This window comes from Balaenoptera borealis (assembly GCF_965194805.1).
Source record: "Balaenoptera borealis genome assembly, chromosome: 5".
In the NCBI taxonomy this organism is placed as follows: domain Eukaryota; kingdom Metazoa; phylum Chordata; class Mammalia; order Artiodactyla; family Balaenopteridae; genus Balaenoptera; species Balaenoptera borealis.
The window spans coordinates 69,385,894-69,404,922 of record NC_138862.1 but is presented as its reverse complement, the minus strand read 5'-3'; the positions used below and the strand labels follow the sequence as shown (position 1 = coordinate 69,404,922).

Below are 19,029 nucleotides of genomic sequence, written 5' to 3'. Positions count from 1 at the left end.
AAAATGGAACAGAGTCCCCAGTACCTGGCTGCTCAGTTTAACAGCGGAGTAAGTCAGTGAGTGAGTGGAGAGCCACTGGCCAATTGACCAAGTACCAGAGCAACAGGTCAGTCCACTTCAGATCTTTAGTCCTAGGCCAGTAAATCGAGGAGGCTTGGCCCATCCTGGATTCCAGAGAGAAGGGCCCCTCTGGGCTTGGTCTCAGCAAAGCAGAGGAAGCACAGGTGTGGGGAAGCCCTGGGGTCTATCTAGTCTGCCCCCATTTGAGCTGGGAAGCAAGTCTGTCATAGGGTCCCAGGGACCGCTCCCTTGCTATTGGTGTGCCACGGCCAGTGCCTGCCTTCCCCAAATGAAGAAGGCTCAGGTTCCCTGAGGCTCCATGGCCACTGGGGGCCTCTCACCTCAGACCCTGGCCCGCCTACCCTGCCTCAAACCAGGACTGTGCCAGGTGACAGCTAAAGCACAACCCTAGAAGAGACATCTCCAGGAGAACGGGCGACTCTGGGCGTGAGCACAGTGACAGAAAGCTCCCAGTGGAATCTAGGCAACTGGCCTTTGTTCTCAGGACAGGAAGGGATGCATCCAGACCAGGACTCCGTTGGCCATGTCAGCTCTTAGGACAGGCCAGCTTCCTTCTCTGAAGGAAGTATATAAAATCAGGGCATGAACATGACTTGATAAATTAAGTAGACTTAGTTTCAATACTATAATAAGAGGGACCAATTCAAATTCTCACCATTTGTTTCATACCCACAAAGACCACTTCAAGGGCATTTACGATCTCTCAAAACTGATCAGTTTTGTGCAAGTAAACCATGTTTCTTTTAAAAAGACTCGTGCACTTGCCCAGGCTCAAGGATATTAAAATCTAGCACATAAAGCCCATTACTAGAGGTAGAAATACAGGCAATGTACTATTACGGCAGCAACCATCAATTACAGTTAAGAATTTTTCTGTAACAACCAAATGGATAATCAAATATTGCAACAACTCAAGTATTACTGAGCAAAGTGCATTTCTACAGTATTCAGTGTTGCTCTTCAGTTTTCTAACTTAAAACAGCCTATGGTAACTGGCAGCAAAGAAGGTCCTTGCAATAGACTGCCTCTGCTTGAGAACTTATGATGTAATATTGCATGCTGCTAATATACTATCTAAACATTCAAGATACTCCTAAAATATTTGATGGTAGACTATGATTAAGACATTACACTACAAAAAAAACCTTATGCAGAAGGAAATCCTAACTGACATGCTTCTGCTTTGAATATTGTGAAAACTTTACAGCAGAATGAATTTTCACAGTGGTTAGGTCAAATGCAGTTACATCATAGCAACAGTATGTTTTCCACAATTTAAGGCTTTGGCTGGTTCTTTTAGTCAGCTTCTTCCTCTGATTCTTCTTCTTCAGCAGTTTCTAGCCAGGTTAGCCACTGATTCACCTGGAACAAAGCCTTGCCTTTCCCTGGAAACTCTTGGGTTATATCTTCTTTCCAAGCCAAGAAAGCTTCTTCTTCAATAATCTCCATGTCATAGAAGTGAACAAAAAAGAGGAGTAACATGCCTTTCGGGAAGTTGCTATTGTAGCAGTGCACCTGAAGAGCATAGAGGGCACTGACTTGTAGATCAACGTGATCATGGAGGAATTTCTGCATTACTGGCTTGAAGGAAAGAAGCAGTTGTTTTTCGGAAGGAGCAGAGCAAGAATCTGTTTCATCACTGGGTGGGTTTACTTCACTAGAAATGTACTATAAGAAGCTAGTCATTAAGATGTTCACAAATCCTTTCTCTACATGAAGTTTGGGAGAGATGTTATCTTTAATCCACTTATATATGGTTTGAGGGGATGGATCCAACTTTATTTGCTTTAACAGTTCCGTCTCCAATTTGAGCCTCAGCTCTTTCCGCTGTAAAATGAGGGCACAATCTTCCCTAGTTCAGGGGGTGTTGAGGATGAACTGAGAGCTGCAGACATCCTTTAGAATTCTTTAGAATGGTGAGGTGCTGAACTTTGTAAGGAATTATTATAATGTTATGTCAGGGGAAGCTGAGACCTTTCAGATCTCTGCCTGATTAAATGTGAATGTCCAGATTTGGGAGACTTTTCTCATTGCAGTTATTGTCAGGTTGAGTTTGCCCAACCAAAAAACAGTCAGTTGGGTTAGGAAAGGCACAAAACATTTATTCCTGTACTTATTATGTGCCAGATATTCTTGTAGCTGTTTTATGGGTGTTATTTCTTTGAATCATCTGAAAACCCTGCAGTATTTGGCATGCATTATACTGATGATGTGTGCATTACCCTTATCACTTTTGCATGATTGTCAGTAACTGATGATAACGGTAGTATTCTTATCCGTTTAGAGGAGAGAACACTGAGGCTTAGGATGGGGAACTTGCTTCAGATCACGCAGCTCAGGCTGTGAGTTCACAGCACCTGTTTCCATCTGTCTCTTCTTATTTTATCTAAGTCCACACAAGAGTGAGCATAAACTGATACGTGGTCAGTCGGCCACAGATGAGCCAGAAGAAGTTGTGTGTGGCTTTGGAATTAAATGACATACACGCACCTTGCCCTTTTCCCCTGGCTTTCCCTGCTCTGCGTTAGCTTTCTCCCTTGTCAAGGGTCAAGAATGGGGGTCAGCACAGGACATTTGTCCTCATGGGGAGTTCAGCATGGCATCACAGGCGGTGGCTGGCTCCCTTGGAAGAGACGACCTCCAGAACACCTTGACCTCGCAGTCAGGAGACCTGGGGTGAGCTCTAGGTCTGCCTGTCACTGGCTCTGGGACCTCGGGCAACTCACTTCGCCTGAGCACATCCTGGCCTCACTGCCAGTAAAGTGGGGCGGTGAGGTTGGGACTGGGGTTTCAGGATTCAAGTTAGGGCTGCTTCTCTCAGGTCGCCTAGAGGAAGCTGCTTGTCTCAAAACTGACATTCTTGTTGGCTCCTGAACCCCAGCGCAGAGTGTAATTGTAGGGGGTTGGTTTTCTCACCCTGTGAAGACTCTGGGGAGGTTGAATGCTGGGGATGACTGAGCCACCCACTAGCCCGATTCACCGTAGCTCTAGTCCCATGTGACCCTGAACGGCAGGTCCGAGAACAGGTTCATTCTGCACGTTTCCTCCCAGTCACTTCCCTCTTCTCTCCGTTCTTACAGTGGGGCTTTGGGGAGGCAAGAACAGGGTCACAGGCGATGGGTGACATTGGAACTAAATACCTGCCGGGGCAGTTCCCACAAATTCAGGCACTCTCACTCATCTCTCTCTGAGGGAGTGCAGTGAAATTTTGTTCTCAAATTGCTTTAGATTTACTTTAGATATATCCCTGATATTTTTAAGCAACACATTTGTATTCCTAACAGTATTTCCCTTAGGTTACATAAAAATGAGTTGTAATCCTGGGGTGAAGGTGCAGGCTCTGTTTGTTCTTCTGTTGCTGATAAACCCACCAGCTAGTTGAGCCCAAGCGTGTAGGTGTGAGTCAGCTCTCGTGCCAGGCTTACACACCTGTGACTATTGATGATGGATGGTCGGACAAAGTATTTTCACAGATTATCTCTTTCAAACCCCCAGGTCCTGTGATTATACTATTATTACCCTAAATACAGATGAAGAAGTCGAGCTTCAGAGAGAGGCAGTGACTTGCCCAAGACCAGGACCCGGCTTCAGATCCTACATTTCAGTGGCTTTCAGAGAACCAGTGAGCTGCCACCTGGGAGTCAGTGCCCAGGCCACCCTCTCAGGACAGGGAGCTATAGATAGGCATTTAGTCCCCACTGGCCGAGACCCGTAAAGCCCCAGGCCAGAAAACTGGGCAGTAGGAAGACCCAGGAGACGGTGGGGGTCAAAGAGGAGCTGCACTGGCTTGAAGGAAAGGGAGCTGGAGTTTTTGATGTTTCCACAGCACCTAGGAATAAGAGCCCGTCTGCAGGGAGCTCTGCGAAGCTGGGGACTCTGGCTGAGACAGCGGAGAGGCGGGAACAGGGAGGGCCCTGGACAGGCAAAAACATTTTGTCCTCGAGCCTTCTCAGTCTGTGCAAGGCAGGAAATTCCTCAACTCTCCTGAGGCAGCCTGCTTCCCTGGCTACTGCCACTCAGTCAGAGAAAGGAGATCTCTGCATTTCCAATATGGGCCCCCAGAGCCCACTCCCGGGGCCTTCTGCCAAGGCCAAGGCTGCGTGGCTGCCTGCTGTCAAAGGCAGTGACGCCAGGGGCTGGGGCAGGATGGCTCTGAGAGCCCATCCTCTGGTCATGGGCCCTGTCTTCCCTTGCACTCTGGCTCCACGCCCTTCACACGGCACCTGCCTTGGGGGAAAGTGTCCTCCTGCCTACCTGGTCTTCCCAGCCTCTCTCACCCTCATTCCCAGAGGCCGTGTTGAGTGTGCTCTGCAGTGCACCATATTTTGTTTTCAGTGCCAGCAGATAAAAATCTAGTGGCCAGTTTGGAGTTAGGCCTTTCCCAGGTATGTAAAGCACCCTGGAAATGTGTCCTCATGGCTGCAGGCTTCCAGGAGAAGGTCTGGTATGTGTGGCCCTGTGCTAAGAAGAACTCAAAATACCACAGTCCCTCTTCCCCCAAACTTAGAGTTTAACTTAGAGATACCATAGCCTTCTTTGTCCCTACCCCTGCCCCCCCCCCCGCCCCCAAAGACAAAAATAAGAAGGCTAACAAAGAATTATTGAAGGTCAAAGCCACCTGGCTCACAGGACGAAGGGCAGGACCAGAGACCGGGCAGCTGGGAGCTCGTCCTGCACGAGGGCCATCCTGTGTGGGAAATAGACACCAGCTCAACCTAACCTTACTGCTCCTTCCCCTGCGGCTCACACGAGGCAGGTCAGAGCCCGACGTAGGGAGAATTCCAAGAATAATGGAAAACCTATTTGTTAACCCATCTCCCCAGCGAACGGAGTGGGAGTGAGTAGGCCAGCCCTGAACCCAGAGAGCTGTTCTATTTTTTGTCTTTGTCTAGCCGGGGCACTCCTTTCCCCTCCCAGGGAGAGATTCCACCACCGCTCCCACTCCCCGTTTTGGTTGTACAACAAACTGCATATATTTATGGTGTTTAATTTGAAGGCTTCACCACAATTTAAAAAAATGAACATCTCCATCACCCCCAAATGCTTCCTTGTTTCCCTTTACAATCCCTCCCCACAACGCCTGCCCCAAGCAACCTTTCTGTCACTATATTTTGCATTTTCTAGAATTTTATGTAAATGGAATCATCCATTAGGTACTCTTTCTTCGCCTGGCTTCTTTCATGCAGTGTAATTTTTGTGAGATTTGTTCCTGCTGTAGTGTCTCTCATTAGTGCTGAGTAGTATTCCATTGTACGGATACATCATAATTTGTTTATTCATTCACCTGTTGATGGAATATTTGGGTTGTTTCCAGTTTGGGGCCGTTAGGAATAAAACCGCTGTGAATGCTTGTGTGCAATTCTTTGTACGGTTATGTGCTTTTAGAATGAATGGCTCATATGCTACATGTATGTTTAACGTTTTAAGAAACTGCCATACTGTTTTTAAAAGGGTCTGTACTATTTTACACTCGCACCAGCGGCGTAGGAGAGTTCTAGTTGCTCCACATCCTTGCCAGACCCAGTACTTAGGTTGATCAGTCTTTAATTTTAGTCATTCTAATTATGTAGCGTCTTTGACTTTCTTGAGGTGCTTAAAATCTCAGGAGATGGTAAAGGAGCATCATGCAGTCATAGAAAACAATGAGGAAGCTCTCCAGTTCTGTTCTATGAGAAACATCAAGATATACAGTCAGCCCTCTGTATCCATGGGCTCTGCATCTGCGGGTTCAACCAACTGCATATCAAAAATATTCGAGAAAAAAAAATTCCAGAAAGTTTCAAAAAGCGAAACTTGAATTTGCCGCACTGGCAACTATTTACATAGCATTTACATTGTATTAGGTATTATAAGTAATCTAGAGATGATTTAAAGTATACAGGAGGATTTTAGGTTATATGAAAATACTAGGCCATTTTATGTAAGGGACTGGAGCATCTGCAGATTTTGGTGTCTGCAAGGGGTCCTGGTACCAGTACCCTGCAGATACTGAAGGATAACTGTATTGTTAGATGAAAAAGCAAGATGCCAATCATTGTGTATAGTGTGCTATCATTTTTTTTTTAAGAGAAGAAAAATTAAAGAGTATACCTATATGCTATTGTGTGTTATACACATGGACCATCTTTGGCAAGGTGAACAAGGAACTGAAAATCAGTTGTCTCTGGGGAGAGACGTTTGGCCAGAGGACAAGTGTAGAAGGGAGACTGTACACATACTCTTTGTACCTTTTGAATTTTATGCTATATGAAGGTATCACTTATTCAAAAGAGTAAATACGGGCTTCCCTGGTGGCGCAGTGGTTGAGAATCTGCCTGCCAATGCAGGGGACACGGGTTCGAGCCCTGGTCTGGGAAGATCCCACATGCCACGGAGCAACTGGGCCCGTTGAGCCACAATTACTGAGCCTGCGCGTCTGGAGCCTGTGCTCCGCAACAAGAGAGGCCGCGATGGTGAGAGGCCCGCGCACCGCGATGAAGAGTGGCCCCCGCTCGCCGCAACTAGAGAGAGCCCTCGCACAGAAACGAAGACTCAACACAGTCATAAATAAATAAATAAAAGAACGTGAATTTATTAAAAAAAAAAAAAGCAAACTGGGCTATTCATTTCAGTAACAGTCAAGTGGTCTTAGTTTGCATTCAATTTCCAAAAAAAAAAAAAAAAGAGTAAATACAATTTAAGGGGAAAAAAAGTCTCTTAAGATGCCAAGTATTGGCTCCCCCACTCCCAGCCTCCATCCCCTGGAAGTGCTCCTGGGGAGCCAGAGCCTAGGTTGGACATGGCCCTGCAGAGGCCTCGTCCTCTCCTGCTGTGAGGCAAGAGCACTGTCGTACCACACAGGGATATGGGCACGCCTTGTTCCTAGGGATCTCCAGGGCCTCCCGAGCTCCTTATCTGGCAGCGGTCAGTTTCTGGTGGGAACCTGAGCCCCAACACATTCATGTGCTGAGTGCTCATTTCGTCTGTGTCTGCGGAATGAACGAGTGAATGTTCACCCCACATTCTGTTTGCCACGCAGAAAAGAAGAGTGACGAGAAGACTGAGTACCTCCTGCCCACGGCCTCCAGCCAGCCCGTCGCGCCCCTCTTCCTGCAGGGCCTCTCTGATCTCAGAGTCATGGACGGGAGCCAGGTCACCATGACAGTCCAGGTGTCAGGTCTGTCCCCGCATCTCTGTCCCTGGGGTATACGTGACAATGGGCACGGTTGCAACATGGGCTTCGCTTCCTGACATCCTGCTCAGACCACTGTCCGCCAGAAAGGCAGCCTGGGCCTGTCAGTCAGTGGACCCGAAGGAGTGGAGCCTCTTGGTCCCTCTCTTCTGCTTTCTCTGGGCTGCATTTTCTGGATTCAAGGTTAAGTGGTCCAGGGAAGAAGATGGCCATGCTAGAGAGGTGAGGGATTAACTGAGAACATAGTATGGCCAATGTAGCTGGAAGATTGTGAACACATGTCCAAAACCAGATGATGTGAGAACTTTCTAACCCTTGGAAGATAAGTCTCAGTTGCTCTATTCAAATGTTAAGGTGAGAAGATAGAACAGGGGTCCTTCTCAAATGGGTGGGGTGACAAGAGTGTGGGATGAACAGCCCAGTGAGAGATTTTACTGTTTTTGCTAGAAGCCAGCAAGCGAAGCCTGGGGAATATCCTGGCACAGACTTACTGACGCAGGCTCATGCTGGCCTCTGATCAGTCCCGCTGACAGTCTGGAGGTCCTGTCTGGTTTTTCAGTTCCTTTTGAGTTGCAGAAGCGCTAAAGAGGAGTTGGGAGAGAACCCATGGGCTCACCCTTTTAGGGATCCTAGGATGAACTCCCCGTTCCCGAAGGCTGAAGGCAGTCCCGGGACAATGCAGGCAGAGGCTGGGTCCCCTCCCCTGCACATACTCCTCCAGTTGATAGAAATCAGAGGCACCCTGCCCCTGGCCTCCAGACGCATGCTGGCTACCCCATCAGAGACAGATGGTGGTCTCCTCTGTCCTCGAAAGAGCTTGATACCACGCAGCCTCCCTCAGCAGCCGTTCCCGGGGACTTGCTCCCCTGGAAGCAGAGTGCAGTGGCTCAGCTCCTTCCGCAGAGGAAACCCTCACAGGTGGCCATTGTTTTATGCCCCAACAAATGGCTAGAAGCTACCCAGGGAAGTAGACTAGTAGAAGTGGAAATGCTATCCACCATGAGCTGGGTTTGGAAAGCCTGGTACCCATCTTCACCCTTGGACAACATTTGTATGGTAGCAAAATGAAGCGCCGAGGGAGATTTCCCTTGGTGACAACTGACAAGGGAGTTTCTGTGAAGTCCCCATGGCGTTGCCTGGGCGTGCACGCAAGGTGTGAGGTGTGCACAGCAGGAAACAGTGCTGGAACCCACTGATCCAGCTACCACTCAGCACTATCAAGCAGTTTGAATTCCAATTTTAAAATCCATTCTTCTAGGTTTCCTCTTTTATCTCTGAAGTAATATTTTTCACTTCTGGGTTCTTTCTGGTTTCCCCAAATCTGTTGTTAAGTAACTACAATGAACATGCATTGAGTACTTTCTTTGTGCCAGATGCTATTCTAGTCTGCGTTTCTAGTGGGCTGCTCAGGTATTAATTTATTTAATCCTCCCAGTAAACCTTTGAGATAGATAGGGTTAGAATATGTTATGGATGGGAAAACTTATGCAATACAATGTCGTAGTATTAAGTAGAGTTGCTGCACGGCCCAGGGAAGCACCTCCCTGACCAGCTTCCCTGCCTCTCCTCCCCGTTCAGGGAACCCACCCCCTGAGGTCATCTGGCTTCACAATGGGAATGAGATCCAGGAGTCAGAGGACTTCCACTTTGAACAGAGAGGCACTCAGCACAGCCTTTGTATCCAGGAAGTGTTCCCGGAGGACACGGGCACTTACACCTGTGAAGCCTGGAACAGCGCAGGAGAGGTCCGCACCCAGGCCATGCTCACAGTGCAAGGTGAGGCTGACCCGCTGACCAGTGGCAGCAGGGGCAGGAGCAGGGAGGCTTTGCTGCCATGGTCTCTCCAAAGGTGATTTGGAGGCAAGGAAACCATGTGAGCCTACTTTGTCCCCACCACGGACCCCACACTCCCTTGGTCCCATCCCAGGCCCAGTGGCCAGCTCCCCATCCTACATCTGAGGCTCTGGCTGAGCGGGGCCACCCTTCCCTACCTTCTGAAGCTCCTGCCCTCTCTGGGGTACTGGTGTCAAGCTGCGGAGAGTGCTGGGAGAGATATCTCCTAACACACTAACAGTTTGGCAGTGACAGATGAGTTACGGCCTATGATGGTCCTAGCCTTTAGAGAACCCATATTTAAGAGGAGAGACAAATTAAGCACACATGAAGCAAGTGACAACTCTTAATCATACACACGTCATGCAGATCATTGGTACCTATCCCAGTGCCCCTGTACCTTCTGGACAACCTCCCCATGCTTTGGATATACAAATTCATGTTAATATTATCCTGTGAGAAGTAACCAAGACAGATTTGCCATGAGAAGGATGTGCTCTATCTGTATGTTCGATAAAAGTGATTTCTGGACAAGCTGTCCTTTGGGTAACACTCTGTCTTCCGACATTCACTGCCATGGAGAGTTGAGTGGATGCTCTCTGCTGAAAGGCCTCCCTCTCTAACTCAATCCTTTGCTAACTTCAGAGCCTCAGGATGGCACCCAGCCATGGTTCATCAGCAAGCCCCGCTCAGTGACAGCCTGCCTGGGCCAGAGTGTCCTCATCTCCTGTGCCATAGCTGGGGACCCCTTCCCCACTGTGCACTGGCTCCGGGACGGCAAAGCCCTCTCCAAAGACACTGGCCACTTTGAGGTGCTACAGAATGAGGACGTGTTCACCCTGATTCTAAAGAACGTGCAGCCCTGGCATGCCGGCCAGTATGAGATCCTGCTCAAGTGAGTCTGCATGACCTGCCAACCTCCTTTAACCCCTACCCCCCAAATTCCTACCTCCCAGCAAAGTCCCTACCTGGGACTGGGAAGCCAGAGGAATCACAAAGTAATGTGGGGTTGGGCTTCAAAGTAAAGAAAGTGCAGGCTTGGTGCTGCTGCTTTTGTTTCTTCCACTTCAGTACAACAGAGGTTCATTGAGAGCCTTCTCTTCTGAGCTCAGTTCCCCAGAGTCCTCTGTCTTATTACATCCTGGCTTTTGTTCCCCCATTATTTGGTGTATGAAGACTATGAAGGAGGGAAGATGGATTAAAATTGGAAAAGCAGCAGGATAGAGGGAATGTATTCATTATCTATTGCAGAGTAACAAATTACCCCCATACATAGCAGCTTCAGACAACAAACAGTTATATTCTCATAGTTTGTATGGGTCGGGAATTTGAAGCAGCTTAGCTAGATGAGTTTTGGCTCAGGGTTTTACGTGAGGTTTCAGTGAAGATGTCAGCAGGGGCTCCTGTCTCTGAAGGCTCGACTGAGGCTGCAGGGTCCACATCTATGATGGCTCACTCACAGGGCTGTTGGCAGGAGGCCTCAGCTCCTGGCTGTGTGGACCTCTCCCTAGTGCTGCTTGAGTGTCTTCATGACATGGCAGCTGGCTTCCCCATAGTTGGTGGTCCAAGAGAGAGAAATAGTTGGAACCTGCAATGTCTCGTATGACCTATCCTTGGAAGTAATGGAAGCACCATTACTTCTGCTACACTCTCTTTGCAAGAAGTGAGTCACTAAGTACAACCCATACTCCAGCGGAGGGGAATTAAGTTCCACCTCTTGGAGAAAGGAGTATCAAAGAATTTGTAGACATTTAAAACCACTACAGGGACGTTAACTATCCCCATTCCTTCTTCCTCCCTTTCAAGGTCTTTCTAGGGAACACGGGAAGGTAAGCTCCATGAAGGCACACTGCCGTGTTCCCAGTGCCTAGAACAGTATCTGCCCGTAGTCAGCATTTGGTAACTATTTGTTATATGAGTGTGATCCAGAAATGTTCTTCTACCTTTAAAATGTTCTAACTCTTAAAATTCCATGCCAACCCTGGGTTGGCAGAGACAGAACGCCAGCCCCTAGGGTTGGTATTAGCACTGAAGAAGAGCACTTGTCTGTACCTGGACTCTGTAAACAGGTTGTGCCACATCCTGAAGATGGCTGGACTGCTCTGGCTCAGGTGCCTGGCCACCTTGCAAGGGGCTTGCTCTCCTGGATCAATCATTTCCCTGTACTGAGCCCATCATGTTCAAGTCTCTGAGCTCTGTAGCAATATGCCAAAGCTACTGCCATGATGGAGCATTGTTCCTACAGTAATGACAAAACCCAGCATGTGCTCCATCTACTTGGGTCCTTTCTGGGCATGTGCTTTATATTTGCATCATTAGCTTTTGCTGCATAACAAATCATCCCAAGACTTAGTGACTTTTAAGAAAATACCCATTTATTATTCATTGGGCATCTTTGGATCTGCTAGGAAGTTCTACTTAGCTGGGCAAGGCTCAGCAAACCTCAACTGAGCTAATAACATGTCTGTGGTCAACTGATGAGATGTCCATGGGCTGACTGGTCATCCTACCACCATCAGCAGTATGCTCAGAACACATCAACGGCCTTTGCCTTGTGTCTGAACCATTTATTATCAGGAAGGCCAATCTGCCTCCAAAATAGAGAGAAGATAGTTTCTTCTTCCTCTAGGACAGTACAAATAGTGGAAACTGATTGTATGTTAGAATAGAGCTTGTCTGTACGAAAGGAGTGGTGCTTTGAGATAATACTCATGTAATCAAGCTAGACATCCTAGAAGAGATGAGCTTTTTGTGGGATTCTGAGGCAAATGAGTAAAGTCTCGTTGGATAGGCTGAGCACGAGAGGGTAGGAAAGAACAAAGCAAGGCTGTGGGAAGTCTGCCAGGCCGGAGTGGAGGGTTGCACTGGGAGGTCGGCAGGCAGACTGTCTGGGCCCAGCTGGGGACAGTCATAAAACTTAGACTGTCCTAGCTGGAAGGGACTTCAGAAGTTATCTAGCCACCTCCTTGTTTAATAATGGGGGAAGCTGAGGCCTCAGGGTCACGGCTACCCAAAGGTGAGTAGCAGAGCCTAGACTGGAACCCTAGCTCTGTCTTTAAATCAGATGCTCCTCCATTCTTTGTTTCAGTGCACTGGGAACTTGGGAAGCCTGGGACATCGCACTAGGGTCCCCACACGTGCAGCCCTTGCCCCTTTTCCCTCCCCAGAGTCCAGCCTCTTCATTCCTTTGGGAGGCTGCTGCCCTGGCCTTGGCTTTGTCCCCAGTGAGAAGGAGCCAGTCCGTGGAAAGTTGCCCTGGGAAGTGTGTGCCAGGCCTGCCAGGAGGCCCACTGCCCTGTGGCTTTTCTCAGACCCAGACCTAGACCCAGGACAGAATGCCTTTCAAGGAGGGAGACTAGGAGGCTGGGAGGAAGCCAGGCTGAGAGTGGGGGTGGGACAGGTGCTCTCTGTCCTGCTGAAGTTGGGGGTACATACGGGTGGTTGGTTTCTACCTCCCCTCCCCTTCCCTAGCCCTTGTCTCCCTAACTAAAAGGGGAAATGTCAAAAAGTCAGCTCCAAATTCCAGCTGAAATATTTCAAAAATTGATACTTGCCAGGAAATTAGTTCTTTAAACTAATTTTGCATATAAAATCCATTCCAGGGGTGGGTGATTCAGAGTGGGACAGCGTCCAAGGCTTTGTAACCAAAGACTGGGGCTTCTTATTCAGGGTTTAGGAGGCAGGGAACACAAAGGATTCTGTTAGTTGTAAAAGGTACAGCCTATAGGGCGACAGCCGCGTGTCCTCTGTGGCAGCACCTGGGCTGGGCATGGGCGTGGCGCCTCAGCCTCAGGCCTGACTTTGTAACTGAATACAGTATGTGCAGACACCAAAGAGGGCCAAAGGGACTTCCCTGGTGGCGCAGTGGTTAAGAGTCTGCCTGCTAACACAGGAGACACGGGTTTGAGCCATGGTCCGGGAAGATCCCACATGCCACGGAGCAACTAGGCCCGTGTGCCACAACTGCTGGGCCTGCGCTCTAGAGCCCATGAGCCATAACTACTGAGCCCACGTGCTGCAACTACTGAGGCCTGTGTGCCTGGAGCCTGTGCTCCGCAACAAGAGAAGCCACCGCAATGAGAAGCCCGCGCACCGCAACAAGGGGTGGCCCCAGCTCACCACAGCTAGAGAAAGCCCGTGCAGCAATGAAGACCCAACGCAGCCAAAAATAAACAAATAAATAAATTTAAAGAAAAAAAAGAGGGCCGAAGGGGCTGATCAGCTGGTTAGATTATCTGGGGTGTGGCTTCCAGGCAACAGGCCTCTCTGACCTTTGCAGGCTCCAGATGAACCCATGATTAGCCTTCAAAGTCTAGCAGAGACTTAAGTTTGTGGCTGCAGGCATTGTGAGCCCCATGCCAAGGAATGATATACTTAGTGGGCCAGCCATGGTATCCCAAGTTCTCTACCTCCCATCTGCCCCCTCAGACTGCCTGGGTACCTCAGGGTGAGGCCTGGGGAAGGCCACCTGTACCTGCCTCCTTCAAGGCAGGTAATAGAAAACAACAGAAGTGCTTACCTGCTTCCCCCATGGGGAGATAGAGCTTACTCCAGCTTGGGGGTCAGGGCACCCCACCATTTAGAGCCTCTGAGGGGCTTGGCTAGGGCAAAGCAGGGCCATCTGGTCAGTGTCTGCTCCTGATTTTTGCATCTGGGCTGTGTGCTGCTTGTGAGAGGAGGAAACTCAGCTGAGGAGATGTCGAAAAGGGTTCCCCGGAAAACATGGCCCTTGGGCATCTCGTCCTCCTGCTCCACGCCAACCCCAGGCCCCACACCCTGTGCTTGAAAGAAAAGTGGGAACAGAGTGGGCTCTACTGGCCAGCAGCCTGGCAGAAGGGGGGTGCCAGGGGGCTGGGCCTCACCCCCAAGTGACCTCCCATGGTTGACCCAAGCCCTGTTAGCCTTCTGTGCTGAGTTCTCAGGATGCTCTGAGGGCCTCCCAGCCTTCCCAGGGCCTGGCACTGAGGAGGCACCTAACTGCTGTGTGTGGCGCACAGGAGCACCCTGGGCCCTCAAACTCCCCGAACCTTGAATCTGCACCCCCGAGAGCTTGAGCATTGAGGAAGGTGACCAGAAGGGGACCCCAGAAGATGAGAGGAGTGCTAGGGAGCACAAAAGATCAACCTCTCCTTCTGTCATGTGGGTCCCAGTGTCCAGGAGTGAACAGTGACCCCCACCCCGGGACCCTCAAGAATCATCTGCCACACAGTGGGCTGCCGGTGCCTGACCCGGAGCTGGTCCTCCATTGGGAGGGAGGCCAGGCAAAGGAAGGTAGATACCCACATGCATCAGCAGAGCTACGGGACACATGCTCAGCTCTCTGTCCACGTGGGGGTGACATACACACGTTCCCAAACATGGGCCTACAGGCACAGGTGCCCATCAGGTGGAGCCCACACATCTGCAGTTGATATACACATACACACAGAGACACACACAAACACACACGTCCCAGAATAGATTTGTACTGGTCAGCAATCAGTGGGGTGGGATGGGAAAGTTACAGGTCTTGGATTCAAGTAGACCCAGGTCCCAACCCCTTCCCCTGCTAGCCAGCCCTGTGAGTTTAGGCAAAATTACTTAACCTTGATGAACTTCATTTTTCTTACCTATAAAAAGAATGCTGGGCTTCCCTGGTGGCGCAGTGGTTAAGAATCCTCCTGCCAGTGCAGGGGAGACGGGTTTGAGCCCCGGTCCGGGAAGATCCCACATGCCGCGGAGCAGCTAAGCCCGTGCGCCACAACTACTGAGCCTGTGCTCTAGAGCCCGTGAGCCACAACTCCTGAGCCCACGTGCCACAACTACTGAAGTCCGAGCACCTAGAGCCCGTGCTCCACAACAAGAGAAGCACCGCAATGAGAAGCCTGCGCACCGCAACAAAGAGTAGCGCCTGTGCGCTACAACTAGAGAAAGCCCGCGCACAGCAACGAAGACCCAACACAGCAAAAAATAAATAAATAAAAACAAAACAAAAAACAATGCTGACCCCAACCTTTCAGAGCTGCTATGAGTAAGTGAGATGGATTGTGTCTACGGTAGGGTCTGGGGCATGTGTCAGCCCCTGAAGTGCAAGTAAGATGGCCAAGTGCAGGGAATAAGTGCGAGACCCCAAGAGCCCAACACTGCATCCCGGAAACTCCTGGGCCTCCCTTTCTTCCCTTTGCGTTGGGCGCAGCAGTGCTCTGAACCTCACTGGGCTGTGTGGGGACAAGAAAGATAGTGGCTGCGAGTCATGAAGGCCGGAAGGTGCTGCATACGACATGGTTATTATCAGGCAGAGTCACCTTTGGCTCTCAGATCTGCCCCTCCACTTCCCCTCGTCTGAGCAGAACCTTCTTGGCTGGTCAGAGCCCAGAAGTGCCAGCAGGTGGCAGCCTTGTGGGGTCGGAGGGCTGATCTGCTGTAAGCCCAGCACAGCGAGCCTGGTTGCAGCCCCTTTCCTGAGCAGAGGGGCCTCAGCTGGTCATGAACAGCTTTAACAGTGGGCTGAAGAATCCGGGGCCCTCTCCACCCAACGGAAGAAGAAAATGGGTCACCCTTGTAGGGAGACACCTGTTAGGTTTTTAATACAAAAAGTTCTGATCTGAGGGCATTCACTGGTGGGTAGGGATTGGAGGGTGCTTTCGTTTCATGAGCAGGTGAAGGGGACCTAGCAGGTAGGGGCACCTTGTGAGGAGAAGGAATGACGACCTCTGTATTAAGGGAGCATGGAGTCAGACTCAGGGTCACGGGGCAGGCTGACCGGGGCCACACAGTCTAGACCAAGGGGCTCCATCACAGCCCTTAGCAGTGTTAGTCTTCACTCTTCCTTGACCGAGTGATCTATTGATTGTATAATTTTTGTAATATACTTACAGAAAAGTAGTCCTACTTCTGGATGCCTACCGTAGCTATTGCCCAGAAGATTCTTTTTTTTTTTTTTTTCCTTTTTAAACAAGAGCTGGAAAAATAAAGTGTGACCAAAGTGGGGGAGGGCCCTGCCCTAAATCTAGGTCTGGTGTGGGTGTGTTAGGGTCACAGCTTAGCCCAGGGTCCTGTCTTCCCTGGGGTCAGCCAGCCAGCCCATGGCCAAGTTCCCGCCTGCCCTGCCCTCCTCACAGCCCCAGGCTGGGCAGGCCCTTGGCCCAGAAAGCCTCTTGATCTGTATTGATCCCTTGAATTCTTCAGGAACCGGGTTGGTGAATGCAGTTGCCAGGTGTCCCTGATGCCACAGAGCAGCCCTGCCAGAGCTGTCCCACGGTGAGTACCACCCAGGGGCTGCCCAGCCAGGGCCCGTGCCACCACCCGCCCACCTTCCTCCTGCTCCCAGCAGGCCCAGCCCAGCAGGCCCAGATTGTTTGTATCCTCCAGTAGAGGCTGCCCGAGCCAAGAGGGAGAGATTGGAAGGGGAATGAGGGAGGGAGAGCAGGGGAGGAGAGGGGGGTGAAATTTTTTTTTTTTTGGCATACACCCTTATAAGGCTACTGAAGTCATTACCGATGTAACAAATCAACTAAGCAAGCAAGCTCCTCTCACCAAAGTTCCCTTCTATAAACACGGCCTGGCCAGCCCCCCTCCCCTGCCCCTCCCCTCCACCCACCCTCCCTCCCTCCCTGGGGATTTGCTCTCCCCTGACGTCTCTTTCTTACCCAGCCCCTTTTCCTCCTGCTACTTTCCTTTTTCCCTTCACTGGTCGCAGGGGGAGGGAGCCTGCCAGCGGTGAGGGCCTCTGCAGCCGGGGAGCTGGCGCTGATGGTGGTGGCGGTGGTGGCTACGGGAGCCTGAGGCCCGGCTGGCCAGCAGGAGGGCAGGGCGGGCCCGACGAGGGAGACGGCGAGGGCGTGCGCGGGGTGCTCACGAGGCGTGTGGAGACGCGGCAGCACACCGAGGAGGCCATCCGCCAGCAGGAGGTGGAGCAGCTGGACTTCCGCGACCTCCTGGGCAAGAAGGTGAGTACCAAGACCTTGTCTGAAGAGGACCTGAAGGAGATCCCAGCCGAGCAGATGGATTTCCGCGCCAACCTGCAGCGGCAGGTGAAGCCGAAGACTGTGTCGGAGGAAGAGAGGAAGGTGCATAGCCCCCAGCAGGTGGACTTCCGCTCTGTCCTGGCCAAGAAGGGGACTCCCAAGACCCCTGTGCCTGAGAAGGTGCCACCTCCAAAACCTGCCACCCCAGATTTTCGCTCGGTGTTGGGCAGTAAGAAAAAATTACCTGCAGAGAATGGCAGTAACAACTCTGAAGCCTTGAATGCCAAGGTAGCAGAAGGTCCCAAGCCTGTAGGCAATGCCCAGCCTTCAGGGTTTCTGAAAACCGTGGGCAATGCCAAACCGGCCGAGACCCCCAAACCCATGGGCAATGCCAAGCCGGCCGAGACCCCCAAACCCTTGGGTAATGCCAAGCCGGCCGAGACCCCCAAACCCATGAGCAATGCCAAGCCGGCCGAGACCCCCAAACCCTTGGGTAATGCCAAGCCGGCCGAGACCCCCAAACCCGTGGGTAATGCCAGGCTGACTGAGACCCCCAAACCCGTGGGCAATGCCAAGCCGGCTGAGACCCCCAAACCCTTGGGTAATGCCAAGCCGGCCGAGACCCCCAAACCCTTGGGTAATGCCAAGCTGACTGAGACCCCCAAACCCTTGGGTAATGTCAAGTCAGCTGAGACCCCCAAACCCTTGGGCAATGCCAAGTTGTCCGAGGCCCTAAAACCAGCTGGGAACGAAGAACTTAAGAAGGAGGTTAAGAATGATGTGAACTGCAAGAGGGGCCATGCAGGGGCCACAGATAATGAAAAAAGACCCGAGAGCCAAGGGACAGCCCCAGCCTTCAAGGAGAAGCTACGAGATCTCCGTGTGGTGGAGGGTGCGAAACTGCTGCTCCAGTGCCAGGTGTCCTCTGACCCCCCGGCCACCATCACCTGGACACTGAATGGAAAGACGCTCAAGACTACCAAGTTCATTGTCCTCTCCCAAGAAGGTAACACGGTTGGGGCCGGGAGGAAGGGTAGCTCTGTCCCAGCCACCGTCAGCTCCTGGAGCCCTGGCTTGTTGATGGTGTTAGTAGCCCAGAGCCTGGGTGGGAAAGGCCACTCTCTGTGCCCCTCACTCACAGGATTGGTACCCGCCACACTCCATTGCTGGGGGACAGGGGTGGGTGCCTGGTCCCCCAGGCACATTCCCAGATCTCGGCATCTGTCTGGCAGAGCCCCCTCATGGCACCCCTAGGCGTGGCTCCTCAGAGCAGGCCTGGGCTAATGCCCAGCTTTGGCCCAGAGAAGGCTCCGATTATAGGCTTGGAAATGGGGGGCACCAGGGGCTTGGGGCTGAGAACTGCCTTTGAAGCAGTATTTTAGGTTCAGGTCAGGGTGTGCAGTGACGGGATGTGATTTGGGGTCAACAACTTAAGTCTTGATAACATTGTGTGTTTGAAGGGACCCGAGGGGGAAGCCAAAACCCCAAGCAGCGCCTACGGCACACACTCACAGGCAGACAGAGCCACTCGCTTCCTAATTTGGATGAGACTTTTGTTTGCTGGTATTTCACATTCTTGGGTTGTGGAGAGAAGAGGGGGGGCCCTAAATCCTGCCATCTGGGGCCTTTCAGGGTTTGGAGTTCTCAGATGGGCCAGTTTAACCTAGAGAAGAGATGGGGACGAGAGAGGTATTTTCCCTGACCCCTCATTTGGTTTGAAATGTTTTCGTAAATCCCAGTCCTGGATGGGAGCTCCAAGGACAGCAGGCTTCCCACGCCCCACTCTGGTGGCCGGCCCTGGATAGAGTCTGGCCTGACTCGAGGCTGATGCTGGTGCTTCTGGACAGGGCAGGGCACAAGCTCCCGGGGATGTGGCATTTTAACCTTGAGGGGTAGAGGGCAGTCAGAGGCCCTAACAGTCCTGTCAAATCCAGATCAGCTGAGACAGAAGCACTCCCCCCGCTGCGCTGCCTTCCTTCCCGTCCTCTGACGGCACCC

General features: G+C 51.2%; 1 protein-coding gene across 6 annotated transcripts in view; it reads left to right on the top strand.

The window, feature by feature from the left end:
• MYLK (myosin light chain kinase) overlaps positions 1-19,029 on the top strand; it is a 276,906-nt gene that overhangs the window by 178,137 nt on the left and 79,740 nt on the right. For all 6 annotated transcript variants that reach the window (XM_082394846.1, XM_082394844.1, XM_082394845.1 and 3 more), the window contains 5 exons: positions 7,100-7,237; positions 8,831-9,028; positions 9,731-9,980; positions 16,253-16,324; positions 16,764-18,037. In XM_082394846.1, the coding sequence (XP_082250972.1) occupies positions 7,100-7,237; positions 8,831-9,028; positions 9,731-9,980; positions 16,253-16,324; positions 16,764-18,037 (1,932 nt within the window). The remainder of the gene's footprint in view (positions 1-7,099; positions 7,238-8,830; positions 9,029-9,730; positions 9,981-16,252; positions 16,325-16,763; positions 18,038-19,029) is intronic.